Source organism: Solenopsis invicta, chromosome 4 (assembly GCF_016802725.1).
Source record: "Solenopsis invicta isolate M01_SB chromosome 4, UNIL_Sinv_3.0, whole genome shotgun sequence".
Classification (NCBI taxonomy): Eukaryota; Metazoa; Arthropoda; class Insecta; order Hymenoptera; family Formicidae; genus Solenopsis; species Solenopsis invicta.
Window position 1 is genome coordinate 24,621,641 of NC_052667.1, and position 15,618 is coordinate 24,637,258.

The 15,618-nt window shown below is 31.1% G+C and overlaps 1 protein-coding gene across 2 annotated transcripts in view; it reads right to left on the bottom strand.

Annotated features, from left to right (window-relative positions):
• LOC105194140 (xanthine dehydrogenase/oxidase) overlaps positions 1-15,618 on the bottom strand; it is a 53,503-nt gene that overhangs the window by 35,192 nt on the left and 2,693 nt on the right. Inside the window, exons 2-19 of one of the 2 annotated variants that reach the window (XM_026137541.2) lie at positions 13,678-13,778; positions 13,097-13,146; positions 12,565-12,745; positions 11,481-11,612; positions 10,580-10,736; positions 10,138-10,345; positions 9,080-9,606; positions 8,707-9,004; positions 8,059-8,583; positions 7,354-7,537; positions 6,713-7,009; positions 5,809-6,244; positions 5,404-5,532; positions 5,180-5,310; positions 4,007-4,265; positions 3,788-3,884; positions 3,275-3,385; positions 2,308-2,689 (exon numbers count right to left, since the gene is read on the bottom strand). In XM_026137541.2, the coding sequence (XP_025993326.1) occupies positions 2,622-2,689; positions 3,275-3,385; positions 3,788-3,884; positions 4,007-4,265; positions 5,180-5,310; positions 5,404-5,532; positions 5,809-6,244; positions 6,713-7,009; positions 7,354-7,537; positions 8,059-8,583; positions 8,707-9,004; positions 9,080-9,606; positions 10,138-10,345; positions 10,580-10,736; positions 11,481-11,612; positions 12,565-12,745; positions 13,097-13,146; positions 13,678-13,679 (3,792 nt within the window). In that variant the 5' untranslated portion in view covers positions 13,680-13,778 and the 3' untranslated portion in view covers positions 2,308-2,621. Of the gene's footprint in view, positions 1-2,307; positions 2,690-3,274; positions 3,386-3,787; positions 3,885-4,006; positions 4,266-5,179; positions 5,311-5,403; positions 5,533-5,808; positions 6,245-6,712; positions 7,010-7,353; positions 7,538-8,058; positions 8,584-8,706; positions 9,005-9,079; positions 9,607-10,137; positions 10,346-10,579; positions 10,737-11,480; positions 11,613-12,564; positions 12,746-13,096; positions 13,147-13,677; positions 13,779-15,618 lie in introns of those variants that run through there. The other variant, XM_039448320.1, reaches the window with a different exon arrangement.

A 15,618-nucleotide genomic window follows, 5' to 3' on the forward strand; every position in this document is an offset into this window, starting at 1 on the left:
GTTCTAAACCGGTGATGCGCACACCTCTGGGGGTGCGGGAAAGCATTTCTGGGGGTGCGAGAGGGGGGCACGTTTCTAAATTCTCAATAACATTTCTCAATAACAATTCTCAGTAACAACCATCTAAACGCTATAAAAAACTATATTAAAACTATAATACAAGAAAAACAACAGCAGTGTAGCCACTAATTTTGAATTTGCGTGTAAATAAAAGTTAAATACGGAACATATAAAATATATACAAGTATATATTATACACTATGTAAAAGTTTAAAGCAATTTGAAAAACGTAAAAAGTATTATTAAATTTGATATAATCTTTTCTTGAGTGAAATGTGATATGAATAATAAAATTATTTCCACTGAACAAAATGGCATGAGAACAGAGTTTTTGTGTACTTTCCCCACAACTTATCTTGTTTTTTAAAAATTTTTATTTGTTTTTGTAAGCAGAATAAAGCTTATTTTATTACGAATTCTAGGATGTATGATAAAGTTATGGCATTTCCAAAAATAATTTGAGGAAATTACACATTTACGTAACACTTGAAGGTGTTGGTTATATTCTTTGACTAGATAACTAGTAGTCAAAGGTTATATTCGCGTTGTATCATTTATTTGAACTTTGCCTTTGCAAGCCAGAAAGAATTGATGATTGGAACTAAACCAACAATCAGAGTTGAAAATGAATACATGTTTGGCTTAGCCAACGGCCTCAAGACGACTCTCTCGGAAATCGTCTATTGTATCGCGAAGGAAACGTTCGGTTATGATCCTGTGCGATGAGTCCGATCAGGTCATCTCTGTCTTACATGTTTACGATCACGATCAACGGTCGTGATCTGCGTGAAACGATCGCAGTGAATGCGTAAATTGCCTACAATAAAACGAATCAAGAGGCGCGGTCGCGCCGCGCGCCGAAGTGCGAGCGAAGCGAACTGATCCTCTTTTACTCGAGTCAACGAGTTCCAAGAATGTTACATCGATTAGAAAATTATTTAATAACCACACTCATTTTAAATCTTCTTTCTATTAGCTTTTCTTATTTATCAAGATTAACGATGCTAATGTTGAATAATTAATTAATCTAGTTTTCTTTTCAAGGTATATTCTTAAAATAGAATACATTAAACACGCTCTTATGAACATCCTTGCATTTGAATATGTATAAGTGCAGGAGTACAGTATATAAAACGAAATAATTTTTAATCATTTTGAAACAAAAAATCAGTAGAAAATCATTCAAGTCGTTGTGACCTTGGTCGCTAAATAAGCAAATATTGTTTTATTTTTTCCTTAGTTTTTATATTTCTATACACAATTCAAACAAGCAAATTTATGTTAAATTAAAACACCATAAAATACCATGATGTTCTCTGTCATATTAAATTTATATTTTACATAATAAAATAATGATTAGAAATAAATATTTTTATAATGTATTATAATTGGTTCAAAATACATGACAACTGGGTATAAATAACTCCGAAAGCAATTCAATGCTAATATAACATTTTATATACAATTAACACATTGTAATATAATTTACAATATTTCACAATAAATATAATATAATTTTAAATAATAATTGTTATTTATATATCTATATATTTGGAACATATCTATTTTACCCCGAAAATTTTTACGTGCTACAGTTATATTTTTTATGACGCCAGTTTTATTATTATTTTATTTTATAACCGTAGATATACAAAATATTATAGTTCAACAATATTGCATATCTTATACTTGAAAAAATAATATTGCACCAAATATATTGCACTTAAATACAGTACTATTACGTAAACATTTTTAATATAAATTTACTGCTACGTACGAAGAACATTTAAAAGGAAAAAGATTTATGCTCGGTATGTTTTCATTTTGCATGAAACGCGACGTGGATAATGTAAATAAAGTTATTTTCAACGAACGGATTACCACAAGAATGGCGCACGTGGTATAGAAAGAATATAATTACGAGAAGTGCGTTCTTCACTTTCCAACAAAAACGTTTGGTGCGCTTCACATATTAATTAATTTTGCAAATGAAACTTTTAGTGTGCTTCAATCTGTTTTTATTCCATTCTTCTGTCCTCCTTCCTCTAGAGCTTCAAATGCAAATCATAGTGTAAGACCATGATGCAAATGACGCAGATGTCATTTTTAACTTTATATTTCACATTTGTTTATACAATATATAATAATAATTTATGCTGCACATTCGAGAGAAAAAATATAAATGTTAAATTACTTTTATTTATTTTATATCATTAACACCAAAATTTGGTTACAGATAATGTAATATTTTTTATAACATCAGTGTATTATTTAATGAACAATACTTATTACAACTATTTATCATAAAAACAAAAATTGTATCTTAGTTAGCTTGAAAATCTATTAATTAATCGAGTTATTTCCATTATTAATCTACAACCTTTCTACCTACTAAAAGACGACTTAAGTGAATTGGCTTATACAGGCTAGTCACTAAATTTATTCTAATTTGACAGCAATAAAACAGACGAACAATAATAATAGATATAAGAATTAGAGAGAGAGAGAGAGAGAGAGAGAGAATTTAAATGCTAGTTTATTGGCAAGTCTCACTTTCGCCCTCACAGCATCATGTTATCCTTGCTGGTTAAACTACTCAGAAGTATGCGTTCGTTGGTGAAAGGTGCATCTAAAAAAATCAATACATGAGCACTTACATTATATAATAATATGTTTTATAAGAAAAAGTTTACATGAAATAAAGAATAAAACGAGAGACGGAACAGAAATCTAATTTTCCAGCGGATAATAATTTATCTTACTATGAAAAATGCACGAACTACCTAAACAACATGAAACATTGCAGCAATATTGCAGTAACGTTGTTGCAATATTACTGCTACCTGGGTAAAATCGATCAATTCAGTTCTTTTGTGCAATTACTAGAACAGGCTCACTTTATGTGCATTATGCTAAATTTGCCATTCAAGTTATTTGATAATTTGAATAATAGTATACTACTGCAAAGTGGGTGGAACTGTCAGTCCTTACGTCATCTAGATGTAAAGAGTTACTCTCGCTAAAGATTAAAAATTTAAAGATTTATATGTATACTAAGAGGTGTGTGAGTTCAAACTCGCGACAAACCTGTCTCTTACGAGTTTATCGCTGTCACACATCTGACACAAATATGCAAATCACATAATAAAATAATTTCTCGTTATTTCCAATATATTCAATATACTCTTAGCACCTATGCATTCTTAAAACTTACCTAATTGGTACCATTCGTCCTTATATCCTGCATCCGCTCTAGCAGAGTTCAACGCGTAACGAATCGCGATTGCAATTACGTAACTCATGCAAAGCGGAGGTTCACCAGTCGCTGTAATAAAATTTTCACAATTAATGGATTAATAAATTTCCAATTTTTTAAATTCTGTCAGATCTTTCATGACGGGACAGTTTTTTTTTAGTTCTTTTGTAGTGAAGAAAATGGTGAGGAAAAATTGTAAATTTTTAAGAACTTTGCATTTATGTAAATTTTGTTTGATCTCACTTAAACACTTGACTTTATTAAATTTTAATACATTAATAAAACTAAATGTTAAGAAACCCATTAAATTCTCAAAATAGTTTCAAAATTTTGACAAGGAGATATAGACAAGTATAGACATTATAGACAAGTTAATGTATGTGTATATGTAGAAAATATTTAGTTCTTTCTTTTTATGACAAATAGAAGGATTCAAATATAAAAATATTAATAAAGTTTCCATAATATTACCTTTCGATCGAAGAACACCCGTTGGGTTAGGCGCGTTTTTACGGAGAGATACGCGAAAGTCCTCAGGAATATCCTTCACTCCTGGCGGTTTGTAGTTCTATACGAACAAAAATAGAATACTTCTAATAATACTCAATAACTCATGTCAGTACCTATAATATCACAGCGGTTGTATCATAGCGTTATTAGCTTTATCAATATTCAATTAAAGCAACGTACCCAGGTTCTATCAGTGGTTAACATTCCTGTTTTAGGATTATACACCAGTTCTTCAGAAGTCCAGTACCCTATTCCCATCACAAAAGCCCCCTCCGCCTGGCCGATGTCGATTTCTGGATTCATGCTAGTTCCAGCGTCTTCCATCAAATCAACCCTTCTGATAATATGCTGGCCTGTCAAGAGATCGATCTCAACTTCAGCAATAGTAACACCATAAATGGGATAAGGTTTGATTTCATCATCCTTTGTCGACGCGTACCTGAAGAGGTAAGTGCAATGTGTAACTATTAGTGAAACGTGCAATAACAAAATTTTTCACATCTTGTGAATTCCGTAAATATATAAATTAAAGTTACTTCACTTAAAAAAGAAGTGTTTATTTTTTTATATTAAAATGTTTTTTCTACCTCCATTTTTTAAATACTTAAAAATACTTTAATTTTAACAGTATTTATATTTAAAATATTTTAAACTAAAACAAAACGTTGAACTGAAAAACGTTTAAAACTAAAGTGTTTAACAATTTAAAAAAATTTAACGTTTCAAATTTAAATACCGTTTAAAATTAAAACATTTTTAAGTATTTATTTAAAAAGCAGAGACAGACATAAAACAGTTTTAATGTCTTAAAATTAAATACATCTTTTTTTGTTGTTATTTATCAAAAGCAAATTGAAATTATTAATATAACAACATTATTAAAATTCAGATACGAAATAGTACAATTCAAATACGAAATATTTAAATTGTTTTCATTAAAATCTACTAATTTATACAAAAAATGTGATAATTACTTTTATGAATGAATAAATGATATTTTTGGCAAGATATCAGTGTTCGATGATAATGCTTGCATGATAAAATGTATTATTATAATAGAATGCAACTAAAAAAAGAAGACGTGTTTCATTTAGACGGTATAACGTTTTATTTTTCTGTCTCTGTTATTTTAAATACTTAAAAATGTATTTTAGTGTTTAAAGGTGTTTAGAGTTAAAATATAAAAATGTTTATTCCTGAAATCTGTTAAGAACTTTAAACATTCTAGTGTTACAAATATAAAAACATTTAAAACTACAACATTTTTAAGTATTAAAAAAAAACAGAAACAAAAGTAAAACATTTTAATATTTTAAAAATAAACACTTGTGTTTTGAGTGTGATAATATTTACATATAACGCGCGCATAACTCAACATCCTTTTGATATGCGGTAAAAACGAGTTCCTGCCAGCTTGGGTTCTTCATGTCTTTTTTTATCGGTTCCAGTCTCTTCAGGATTTCCTTGCAGCACTGAATGGTGGCCTAAAATCAATAAAACCAATGTTTTCATTATTCCAGTACTACGTACGCATTACGTAATCTTCCAAAGCGTAAGTGAGTAAATTCAGTTCTCACATAAGCACAAGTATCGCTAGCAACACTGCCTCCAGTAACCGAGTTGTTAGGTGCTATTATATTATTGGTTGGTTTGACGCTGATTAAACTTATATCGATACCCAAAGTGTGAGCCGCCACTTGCGCGACCTAAAAAGAATATACTTTTCATACAAATGGAAATAAATACAAGCAATTAATTAACCGTTTTTCCTATACTACAAAAAATCGTTGAGTTAAACGAGAATCTACGAGTGTTCTTGAAATAAAATTTCAAACACTTTAAAAATTCGAAATCTAATTTTTTCTTTCCATTCAATTTAATCACATACAATGAACTTATTAATTATTATGTTAATTATTTAAAAAAATATTTTCTTGCTTTTAGTAAAATAAATTAGAAAATAAAGTTTATTCACGACGTACCTTGGTATTTATACCTTGACCGCACTCGATTCCACCGTGCGACACGCAAACCGTACCGTCGCGAGCGCATACCGACACCATAGCATTGAACTGACCATAGTACCAAAATGGATATTTCATTGGTACTAGGGCAATACCCTTTTTCTTCCAGCGATTCTCGTTGTTGAACGTTTCAACGGCCCGCTTCCGCATCTCGTAATCAGCCGACTTCGACAAATCCTTTATCATGGCTTCTAACGGGGGTTTATCCACGTCGTTCATATTCGCCAATCTGACTTGTACCGGATCCTTTTTCGTCGCTGCCGCAATGTGCTCCATTATGTTCTCGATCATGGCTAGTCCTTCCGTAGATCCCGGCGCTCGACAGTACGTGTTGGATGGTATATCGGTTCGCACCTCGAATCCATTCAACGTCCAAGTGTCGCTCGCGTAACAGCTGCAAATAATCGGTAACAATTTTTAACGTACATACCAACTTGAAAAATTAATAAGATTGGTAAGACACTTAAAGAAATATTTTAGCAGTAAATTTTAACACTAATTTTTTAATTACAAGTAACTATTTATTTTTAAAAAATCCTGAATCTAAAAAATTAATTTATTACATTTAATAAAAGTATTAAAATTCTATGCTGAATTTTGTCATAACATCGATTTTTTCTCTTTCTTTTTTCTCCCCTGCAAATTTTCAGTGTATAATGTAGATTAGTAATAATTTTGTAATCAATTTAATTTATTGGTAAAAATTACCTTATCATTTGCTTCAAAAAAATGTAGATTTTTATATTTTGTTTAAATTAATAAAGAATGATTGACGTTAAAAATTAACACTGAGATTGTGTTTGAACATATATTTTTATTACATGTGTATAATTGTTATATTAATTTATTTTTTGATACTTGCTTTTCCATATGATGCACTGTGACCCAAGCGATAGGTTCATTGAAGTTGCAACCGGCGTTACCCCAGTGTTTCGAGTCGAGAGATTGAATAACTCCTTCGTTGTCTATCGCGACTTCGTATTCTTGGCGCGTAGCACATCTTTTCCCCTGATATTGCATATTGCTTTCGAGAGACGTAATGAATCGCGCTGGGCGATTCAGTTTGTGAGACACCAACGCGCAGGACAATGAGACAAACGAGTTTCGCGAGCCTTTCCCTCCATATCCTCCCCCAATTCGCCTCACCTGGACATTGATACTGCACAAGTTCAATTTACGCGATTACTACGATAATTCAATTTGTATAGAAAAATTCTTTCCATTAATCTTATTGAATTCATTTCTTTATAGAACAGATTGAAACGTCTCTACTTTGATTAATTCTTGTTTTTACATTGTTTTATTAACTTGACAACTTTTACACTGTCCAAACTACATTGTAGATTTAGTATTAATTTTTCATAGTATGAAATTTCATTATAAATTACTGCAGCTTAATTTTTTTTAGGAGAGTGTAAGCATGTATTTCTGCATAGATTGTTTCAATTATAATAAATAAAGTTTAATAATACTTCTTCAAGTTGTAAAAGGTTAACGAATTACCTATTATGTTTAACGCCCAAACAATTCGCAATCATGACTTGAGTGAGATCAACCCATTGCGACGTTGGATAGACGTCCATACCATCTTCTGTGGGAATGCATACGCAGCTCTGAGTCTCCATGAAGTAGTGATATTGACTGCCACATTGGAAAACACCTTTTATTGTTTGTTTAACATTATTTCCTGTAAAAGGATGAGAAAAGTTAAGAAAGAATTAACGCCTTTTTACGATAAGTTATTTGTAGCTTTGATACTTAACAGCTTAATTTGCTATTCTAGTTAGCCAAACTTGAGAAAAACATATTTTGTCAAGTAACAAATTTATTTTAGCAGAAAAACGATAATTTGGTGCAAAATTTAATAATTAATTTCATATTGGCAAGAGGTTAATATAAAGACTATTTTGAACTGAGTATTTTCCATACGACTTTTAGTACAGTTTTATTACAATAAACTGTATAAAATTATTTAATTGTATGTCAAAATAGTTGAAAAAGCATATTAATTTGAAATAAAATTATTAAATTCAAAGGCGTATTGCTTAGGGAATATACGATTTCTAGAGATGTAATGAAGGGATACAGAACAATGCAAGTAATACAAATTTCTCTATTTATGTGCTGATGGTTGTTTTTAATTTTTATGTTTAATAATTGTGATCAAAAAATTTTAGTGCAAATTTCTTCTCAAGCATTAATGCCTACCTTTTTTTTTCGCTGGAGTTCTGATGCTTTGCAAGAATCTGGTATCGTCCTTCGCGGCGAGCGCATCCTCAATAGTTATCATTGGTTGCCTCTTAAGTGTTTCGCTATAATTGATCTTAACTAATTTTGCAGCTTCATTGGCCAGATTGTGCGTTTCGGCGGCGATCACGCCGATCGGTTGACCCGCGTAAAGAACATCCTCTTCGGCAAATAACAACTCGTCATTCATGAACATTAGTGGAAACAGCTGACAGGCGACCGAAATGCACAGATTCTTGCCGGGTACGTCTTTGGCGCTGTAGAACGCCACTACTCCCTTCATAGCAAGTGCCTTGCTCGCATCTATGCTTTCTATCTTGCCGTTACTAACAGTCGTAAGTACGAAAGCGCAAAATACTTCTCTGGGATACGGAGGTAGATCGTTGCAATACTGAGCCTCGCCTGATGTTTGCTGGATAGCCTCCAACTTTACAATAGGTTTGGTCACTGGCCATATATTTTTGTCTGTCTCATAATCTTGCATTCCTAGAATTTTTTTGTTAAAGCAATTAAAATTATCTTTTAGCAACGTTATAATTGTTTAAATTAAAGCCAATTTGATCCTTCGAGAAAGATAAATTTTTGAAAATTGTTTTTAATGATTTGTACCTGAAGAGAGACCTCGTTCTAGTATGGAGCCTCCACTACGAAGTTTTGAATTCAACTTGTTCGGTTTGATGCTCAATATAAATTTATAGAATAATCCTTCTGCGAGTGTCTTACGGAATTCCGGCGAATAATCCGGCAGCACGTGATCGGGTTGTAATTCATTATGCAACGTTTTCAACGCTGTCTTTAGCACTTGCTTGTCATAGATGGATTTACCCACCAGCAGTTGCTCCGTCTCTGTTGCGTGTAAGAAATGTTCGTTGATACCACCGAAGAGAATGTTAGGTTTCTCCAGCACCTTTTCGTGAAATATTGCGAATATATTAGACAAGTGATTAATGGTAGCATTAATAATTCCAAAGCATTTCATTACCTTGCCGCCGGCGTCGAGTTTGAAAAGGAAGCCGGCGTTGACGTGAGCATGGGCGTTCTGAGCTCTAGGCATGATCTTGTACGACCTGTATTCGTAATCGTCGGTTAGTGCTGGCAACACCACGCTGTAAACGATCTTGTGGCGCATGTCTATCTTCAAAAAGTCCTGCAGCATCACGCTCTTTTTGGCACCCGGTGCCTCGAGGATATAAATTTTAGTGCCGGCGGTCTCCAGCATTAAGAACAGATCGGACGGAAACTCGTGGTGCGCGTGTTTGATCATCAGATTGCCGGCTATGCTGCCCATGTTGCGCACGGGCACGCTGGCTATCAGATCGATATGGTGGGCAAGATGATGTAAGTATTTGAATCCTTTCTCAGACGAATACTTCTGGAAGGTTTCCATCGCCATAGTCAGGGATATGTTTCCGCCCAGGATTAGAGAATTATTAGTCTTTTCGATGTGACGCAGGTCTGAGATGTCGTTTATATCGATGCAAAGGTCGGTTTTATTCGTCCGATAAACACCTATGTAATTATATTCTCTCAGTATTGTGTACCTTTTTATTTATTTTATAGATTCATAATAAGAACTGCTTACATTATTCCATATTGATTGTTCTTTGAAATTATCAAAAATTCTGAAGTTTATTTTAATGTCGCATGTGTGCGCGATCGCTATCATTTAAGCGCAATGCTTATTTACTAAATAGGAATAATAAATGCACGAGATGTTTTATATTTCCGTACTATTTTTTTAATTATTTATTTATTAATAGAAAAGATGAAATGTTATATTTTTGACTCCGTATTTGAATACCAGAAATATATTTCCATTTGGCAAAATTATGTAAATTAATATTGATTTTTTTTTTAAAGCATTGTAAATTTATACAAAAAATTGCCTTATCAATAATATATTATAAATGTTGTGACAAGAATTATATTATTATTTTTGGTAAAATTTTAACAGATATGAAAATTTATTAAATTGTCATGTACACTTTCAATCTTTTTTATCACTTTGTCCCTATGTCGCACAAATTGAAATCGAATTACCATGCGCTGTATTTCCGCCATATAGTATGTACGTTGCATCTGGCTTCTGTCGAAATACCGCGAATAGATTCTCGATCGAATAAACTTTATAGAATTCCGCGCCGTCCGCCAACTTTATATCCACCGTTTTTGCATCTGAGATGTGTTTATCGCATTTGTTTCTGCATGGCATTCCGCTCTTCGGGCAGGTTTTCACTTTGTAAATTTCCTGGCAAATTTATTATTTTATTCACGATTACGTTTAGAAAATATGACAGTTTTCCATAATATATCAATAAGAAATAACAGCTACAGTTGTCTATGCATAAAAATTAATAAATTATTTTGTATGAAACTAGAGATGCGGAATTCTGTATGAAAATAGATTTAAATATAAAACAACAAACTCGAGATTATAAAATTGTAACTTTTACGGATGAAATAAAATATTTTAACGCCAAACCTCGATATCACGAATGTCCTTCGCCAGTTGTGAGGTTGCATCGATGGCATATCCCTTAAATGCGTCTAATATTGGGCGATAGCCTGTACACCGGCAGATGTTACTACCGAAAGAATTTTCAATTTCCTTCATAGTCAATTTCTTGTTCTGCACAAGGCTGAAAATTACAATAATAAAATGCATGCATATTGTATGAAATTGTATTATACCTTAAGGGGATGCTAAAGTCGTTCTTTTTTACCGACCGAATGTTAATTTTCGGGCATGCCGTTCTTCTAATTGTATTTACAGATTTAAAAATCCTTTTCCACAATTAAAGTATAGACAGTAATGTATAATGGACGCTATATAAGGATAATGAAAACGAAAAAAATTGGAAAATTATTCTCAATTTTTTTTGTTTTCCTTATCCTTATATAGCGTCCATTATACATTACTGTCTATACTTTAATTATGGAAAAGGATTTTTAAATCTGTAAATACAATTAGAAGAACGGCATGCCCAAAAATTAATGTTCGGTCGGTAAAAAAGGACGACTTTAGCATCACCTTAAGGGAAGTGTAACTTTGTATTGCATTTTGCACGTATAACTAAAAATATGAATATAAAATAATATTACACAGATTTTATAATAATATTGGTTTTTATTAAATAAAGTGTCGACCAAGCAATGCCTTTGATCTTCTCATTGGATCGTTTATTAAATGTTATTTAGATATCCTTTGCTACAAGTACTGTGATTAAAATATTTTGAAAGTATAAAAAACTAAACTAAACATTTCCATTAATTTTTTTCTATAACGTTTTATTTATTGTAACGTTAAAAGTTTTGAGAATTTTTTGCACATCTGATTGTTACTTTAATGTTGCATTCTTAATTAATTTGTTTACTATACATACCTGTAAAGATTCATTACCATGCCGGGAGAACAGTATCCACATTGTGAGCCATTCTTCCCAGCTAGCGCGGCTTGAATCGAATGATAACCGTCTCGTCTATTTCCTATACCTTCAATCGTGTGAATTGTCCATCTATGAATTTATTTATGATATTGAATATATTCAATATATAGACATACACGTCTATATGTTCTATATATAGGCATATTTAAAACTTGTATAATTTTATAATAAAGTTAAGAAAAATGGGAAAAATAAAAAAAATAGAATAAAGTTTAACATGTTAAAAGTTACTTTTTATACAGATAAATCGTGTAATGTCATGAGCAGTGTTTACCATTATCCGTACAAAATTATCTAGGTAATTATTTTAAAAAATTAATATTATCTTATCATTATATAGATTACATTACACAGTATACTATCAGCATCTTTAGCTTAGATAAAAGAAGCTTTATATATTTTTAATTATTTGGATTTTAATTAATCGAATATAAACAACAATGAATTTAAAGTATTATTATTAGATTGAACCTGCAAGTTACTATTAATTTTAACATAAGAATTTTTTGAAGTTACAGCAATAGATTACATAGATCAAAAACAATAACGCAATAAAAATTAACCAAAAATTTTTATAAAAAAACTTTGCTATTTTAATATAAGTTATATAATTTTTCTACATATATTTTTCAACTTTGATTTTTATTGATGTATTAATTGATTTAACTAAAGAAAAAAATTTTGTTGTTATTTTGAATTATTTGAAGAACTCTTGCATTTAAGAAATAAAAATTAATAAATAAAAATCTGTTGTTTTTATATTCTACATTATTTTTCACAACAACGATATCTTAAAATACTTAAAAGATAAAACAATTTATAATTATATTTTTTATCAAGATAAAATTAAAAATAAATTATCTTTATCTTATTCAAGATACGTTTACATGTAATTTATCTCATCTTTATCTAGATAAAGATCTTTGAAGTTCTTTAAGCGTAACACTGGATCGCAAGATGAATTCTTATTAACTTCTTTAGCATAAAAAGTCTGAGTATAACTTCTAGATCGAACGCATACCCGTCGCAGATTAATATCGGTATGAGACAGGAATTCACAGCCATTGTCTCGCCCTTGATTTCCGCTGCCACGATACAGGCGCCGCAGCCACCCTCGTGGCACATCGCTTTTGTGCCGCGGAGTTTCGCATAGTCGCGAATGTAGACATTGAGGGACGTGTCAGCCGGTATATTCCCCGATACTGAAAGCGATAGGATTGTTGTAAAATAGAAATGATTGGTGCGATTTATTTTGCACTGATACAAATCGCATTAGCTACAATTTTGAAGTCGTGATACTTTAAAGTTTGGCAAATCATAATTAAATCTTCACAATTGAATGTTACAGCTTTCGTCGTCACATTTAAATTTTCATAACCGAATGTATTTGCTTCTGGAATGTTTTTCTGCGTTATATATTTGTATTACGTATGCATAATTAAATTCTATTTGGTTTTCATCGTCGAGTAATTAGAACTATTTTTGCCGTTTTATAGAATCGAAACTTTTCTTTCCTTTTTAATCGTATTACAGAAATTTGAACAAATACGTACTTGTATGTGGCGTTCCATTTAAGGTAAATTTAATGGATTTTTTACCATCCCTAAAAGGAAGCACAGATTAGATTAAATAAAACTGTAGACATTATTATCAAGCGAAGAAGTATAAATAGCAAGCTATATAAGAGTTTTCTTCATTTACTGTTTTTTAGTATACGATATAATAAGTTAAAAAGTTACATGAATAATAAATAAAATATTATTAATTAAATTAATTATTACTTATGTAAAATTAATTATTACGTCAATAACTGTTTATCTTAGAATTTTTGTGGTGAAAAGTATAACACAAGTCTGAATAATTTTGTAAAACTTGTCTCAGAATAACAACTGGAGATTAAAATTTACGAATTGACGATTAAAATTTTAACAATCAAATAATTTTACTTTTAAAATTTGTTTTTGTCTCGTTGCTTTCTGATCGGTTCAATTCATCAATTTACAATCTCCAAATTCTATAACGTGTAATCTAATGCAGGCTTAATAAAACTGCGAGCGGATGTTTATTTATTGTTTTACGTATAATGTAATAAGTTAGTGTGTATTATGCATTTTTAGCAATAGGGAGAACTTACATTATTGTCGACAACGTTCATCAAAGGTGTCAATGCACGCACTGGTAATCTTTCGTCCGTCGATATATGAGTACACACGAGTTTATCAAATATATGTACACCTTTTAAGAAATACGAAAAAATTAACAACTATCAGATATCACAATTTTTCTTCCTTTTAGTGTTACGCAATAATTATAGAAGCAATGATGATGACCCATGGTAATACTGAAGAGTACAGAAACTTTGAATAAACCTTACATTGATACATTGTAATATTACATGGAAGCTGTGAAATGTTTCTGCAATGTTACTGCAAGCTTGTGACAACGTTAAAACGTTTAGATATATTACTCTTAGAAATATTACGATGTTAGACTGTAGTAATATATATGTTACAGTACAATGTATTTTTTGTTATATTGATACGCGTTGCTACAAATATGCAGGACGCTGCAAATTTAATAGATAAACTTTACGAATACATAAAGACATTTAATGGAGATAAGAAAAGAACTCTTAACAATTGTATAACTTGGATGAAACTTGGAAAAATTTACACACCAAATATTTCCTGAGAAGTTGTGCACTGTGTTGTTAAATTACGAGCAAACTAGCAATATGTTAGCCGTCTGCCTGTAATTTGTCAGTATATGGGACAATACATGTGTCAGCAGCTTGTAAGCAATATACACGATGTAACACGTTCTGCGAGCAAAACTCGTGTAAATCTGTTACAAAGTTTGCATACATATCGCGCGCAAAACTTGCACGCAAGAAATGTTATCTAGATTTATTAATATTTGAACAAGCGTGATATAACTTTTACTTATCACGCAGCACATTTCGCATTCAAGTAGCTTTTATTAATGCTTTCTAATATAACAAAACTGCTCGTAATGTACTACAAGAGAATTCATATCTTTGTCGTTGTATTTTCACATTGCATCTTTTCTGTCTCTGCAGTGAAGCTTGAGCTACACCGTATAAGACCGAGAGGCTTTTAGCAGTGATTCATTTCCACGAACCACCGTGTATCATCACGCAAGATTAACACAAGAGAATGAGAATATTAATGATGTTTCTTGTTGCCTCAAGCAATGGCACGTGTTACGCAGCATTGTGAGATTATTTCACGGTAAATGCATAAAAAGAATTCTACAAGATTGTATGTAATTATGAGGATAATTTAATGTTGCAGCATAATCTTTAAGTCATTACCAAAATTATTGTATAATTTTTGTACATGAGAATTTCTCATACGTGAGAAGAAAAATTTAAAACAATTAGTGCTAAAGAAAATTTAATAAATTAAATTGAGTGGAAATTAGTGATTTACTTATTACAATAAGGGAAATTTGGGCCGATGAAAATATCAAACATAAAGATTAGAAAGACTACATCGATCTACAGCGAATCTTGGTGCCTAATAATTTTTGTTTGAATTTTTACAATCTTCAGCCCGTACGAACTACACGCTTATCTTTTTTTTTTATCAATGTTTACTTTGATACTGGTGACATCATATGCTATTTTATTTCTTGAACTTCTCAGTAATAAGGAATAAAAAAAAGATAAAGAACTTGCATCATCGTAGACGTACAGCAATGCAACCATTTAACTTTATATAATATAACAGCTTTCCTCCCTAAAAAAAAAGAAATAAGAAACAAGAAGATAGAGAATAATAAATAGCACAAACAAGAAGATTTGTTGTGCGCGAATGTGTGTTACAATCAAAAGAATTTTTAGAAACATTAAAGAAAAAACAGTTTTGTTGAAGCAACTAAAAATAGCTGGACAAATATTTCAAAATAATTTTGTTGGACCATAAATTAATTATGTAGAACGCTTTCAAACTGATTTGTTAGAATATCAAAACATTTTGTAGCACTGCTCAACGTACTTGAGCGTTCTACATAATTATTTTTGTTCAACAAAATTAATTTTAGATTTGTATGT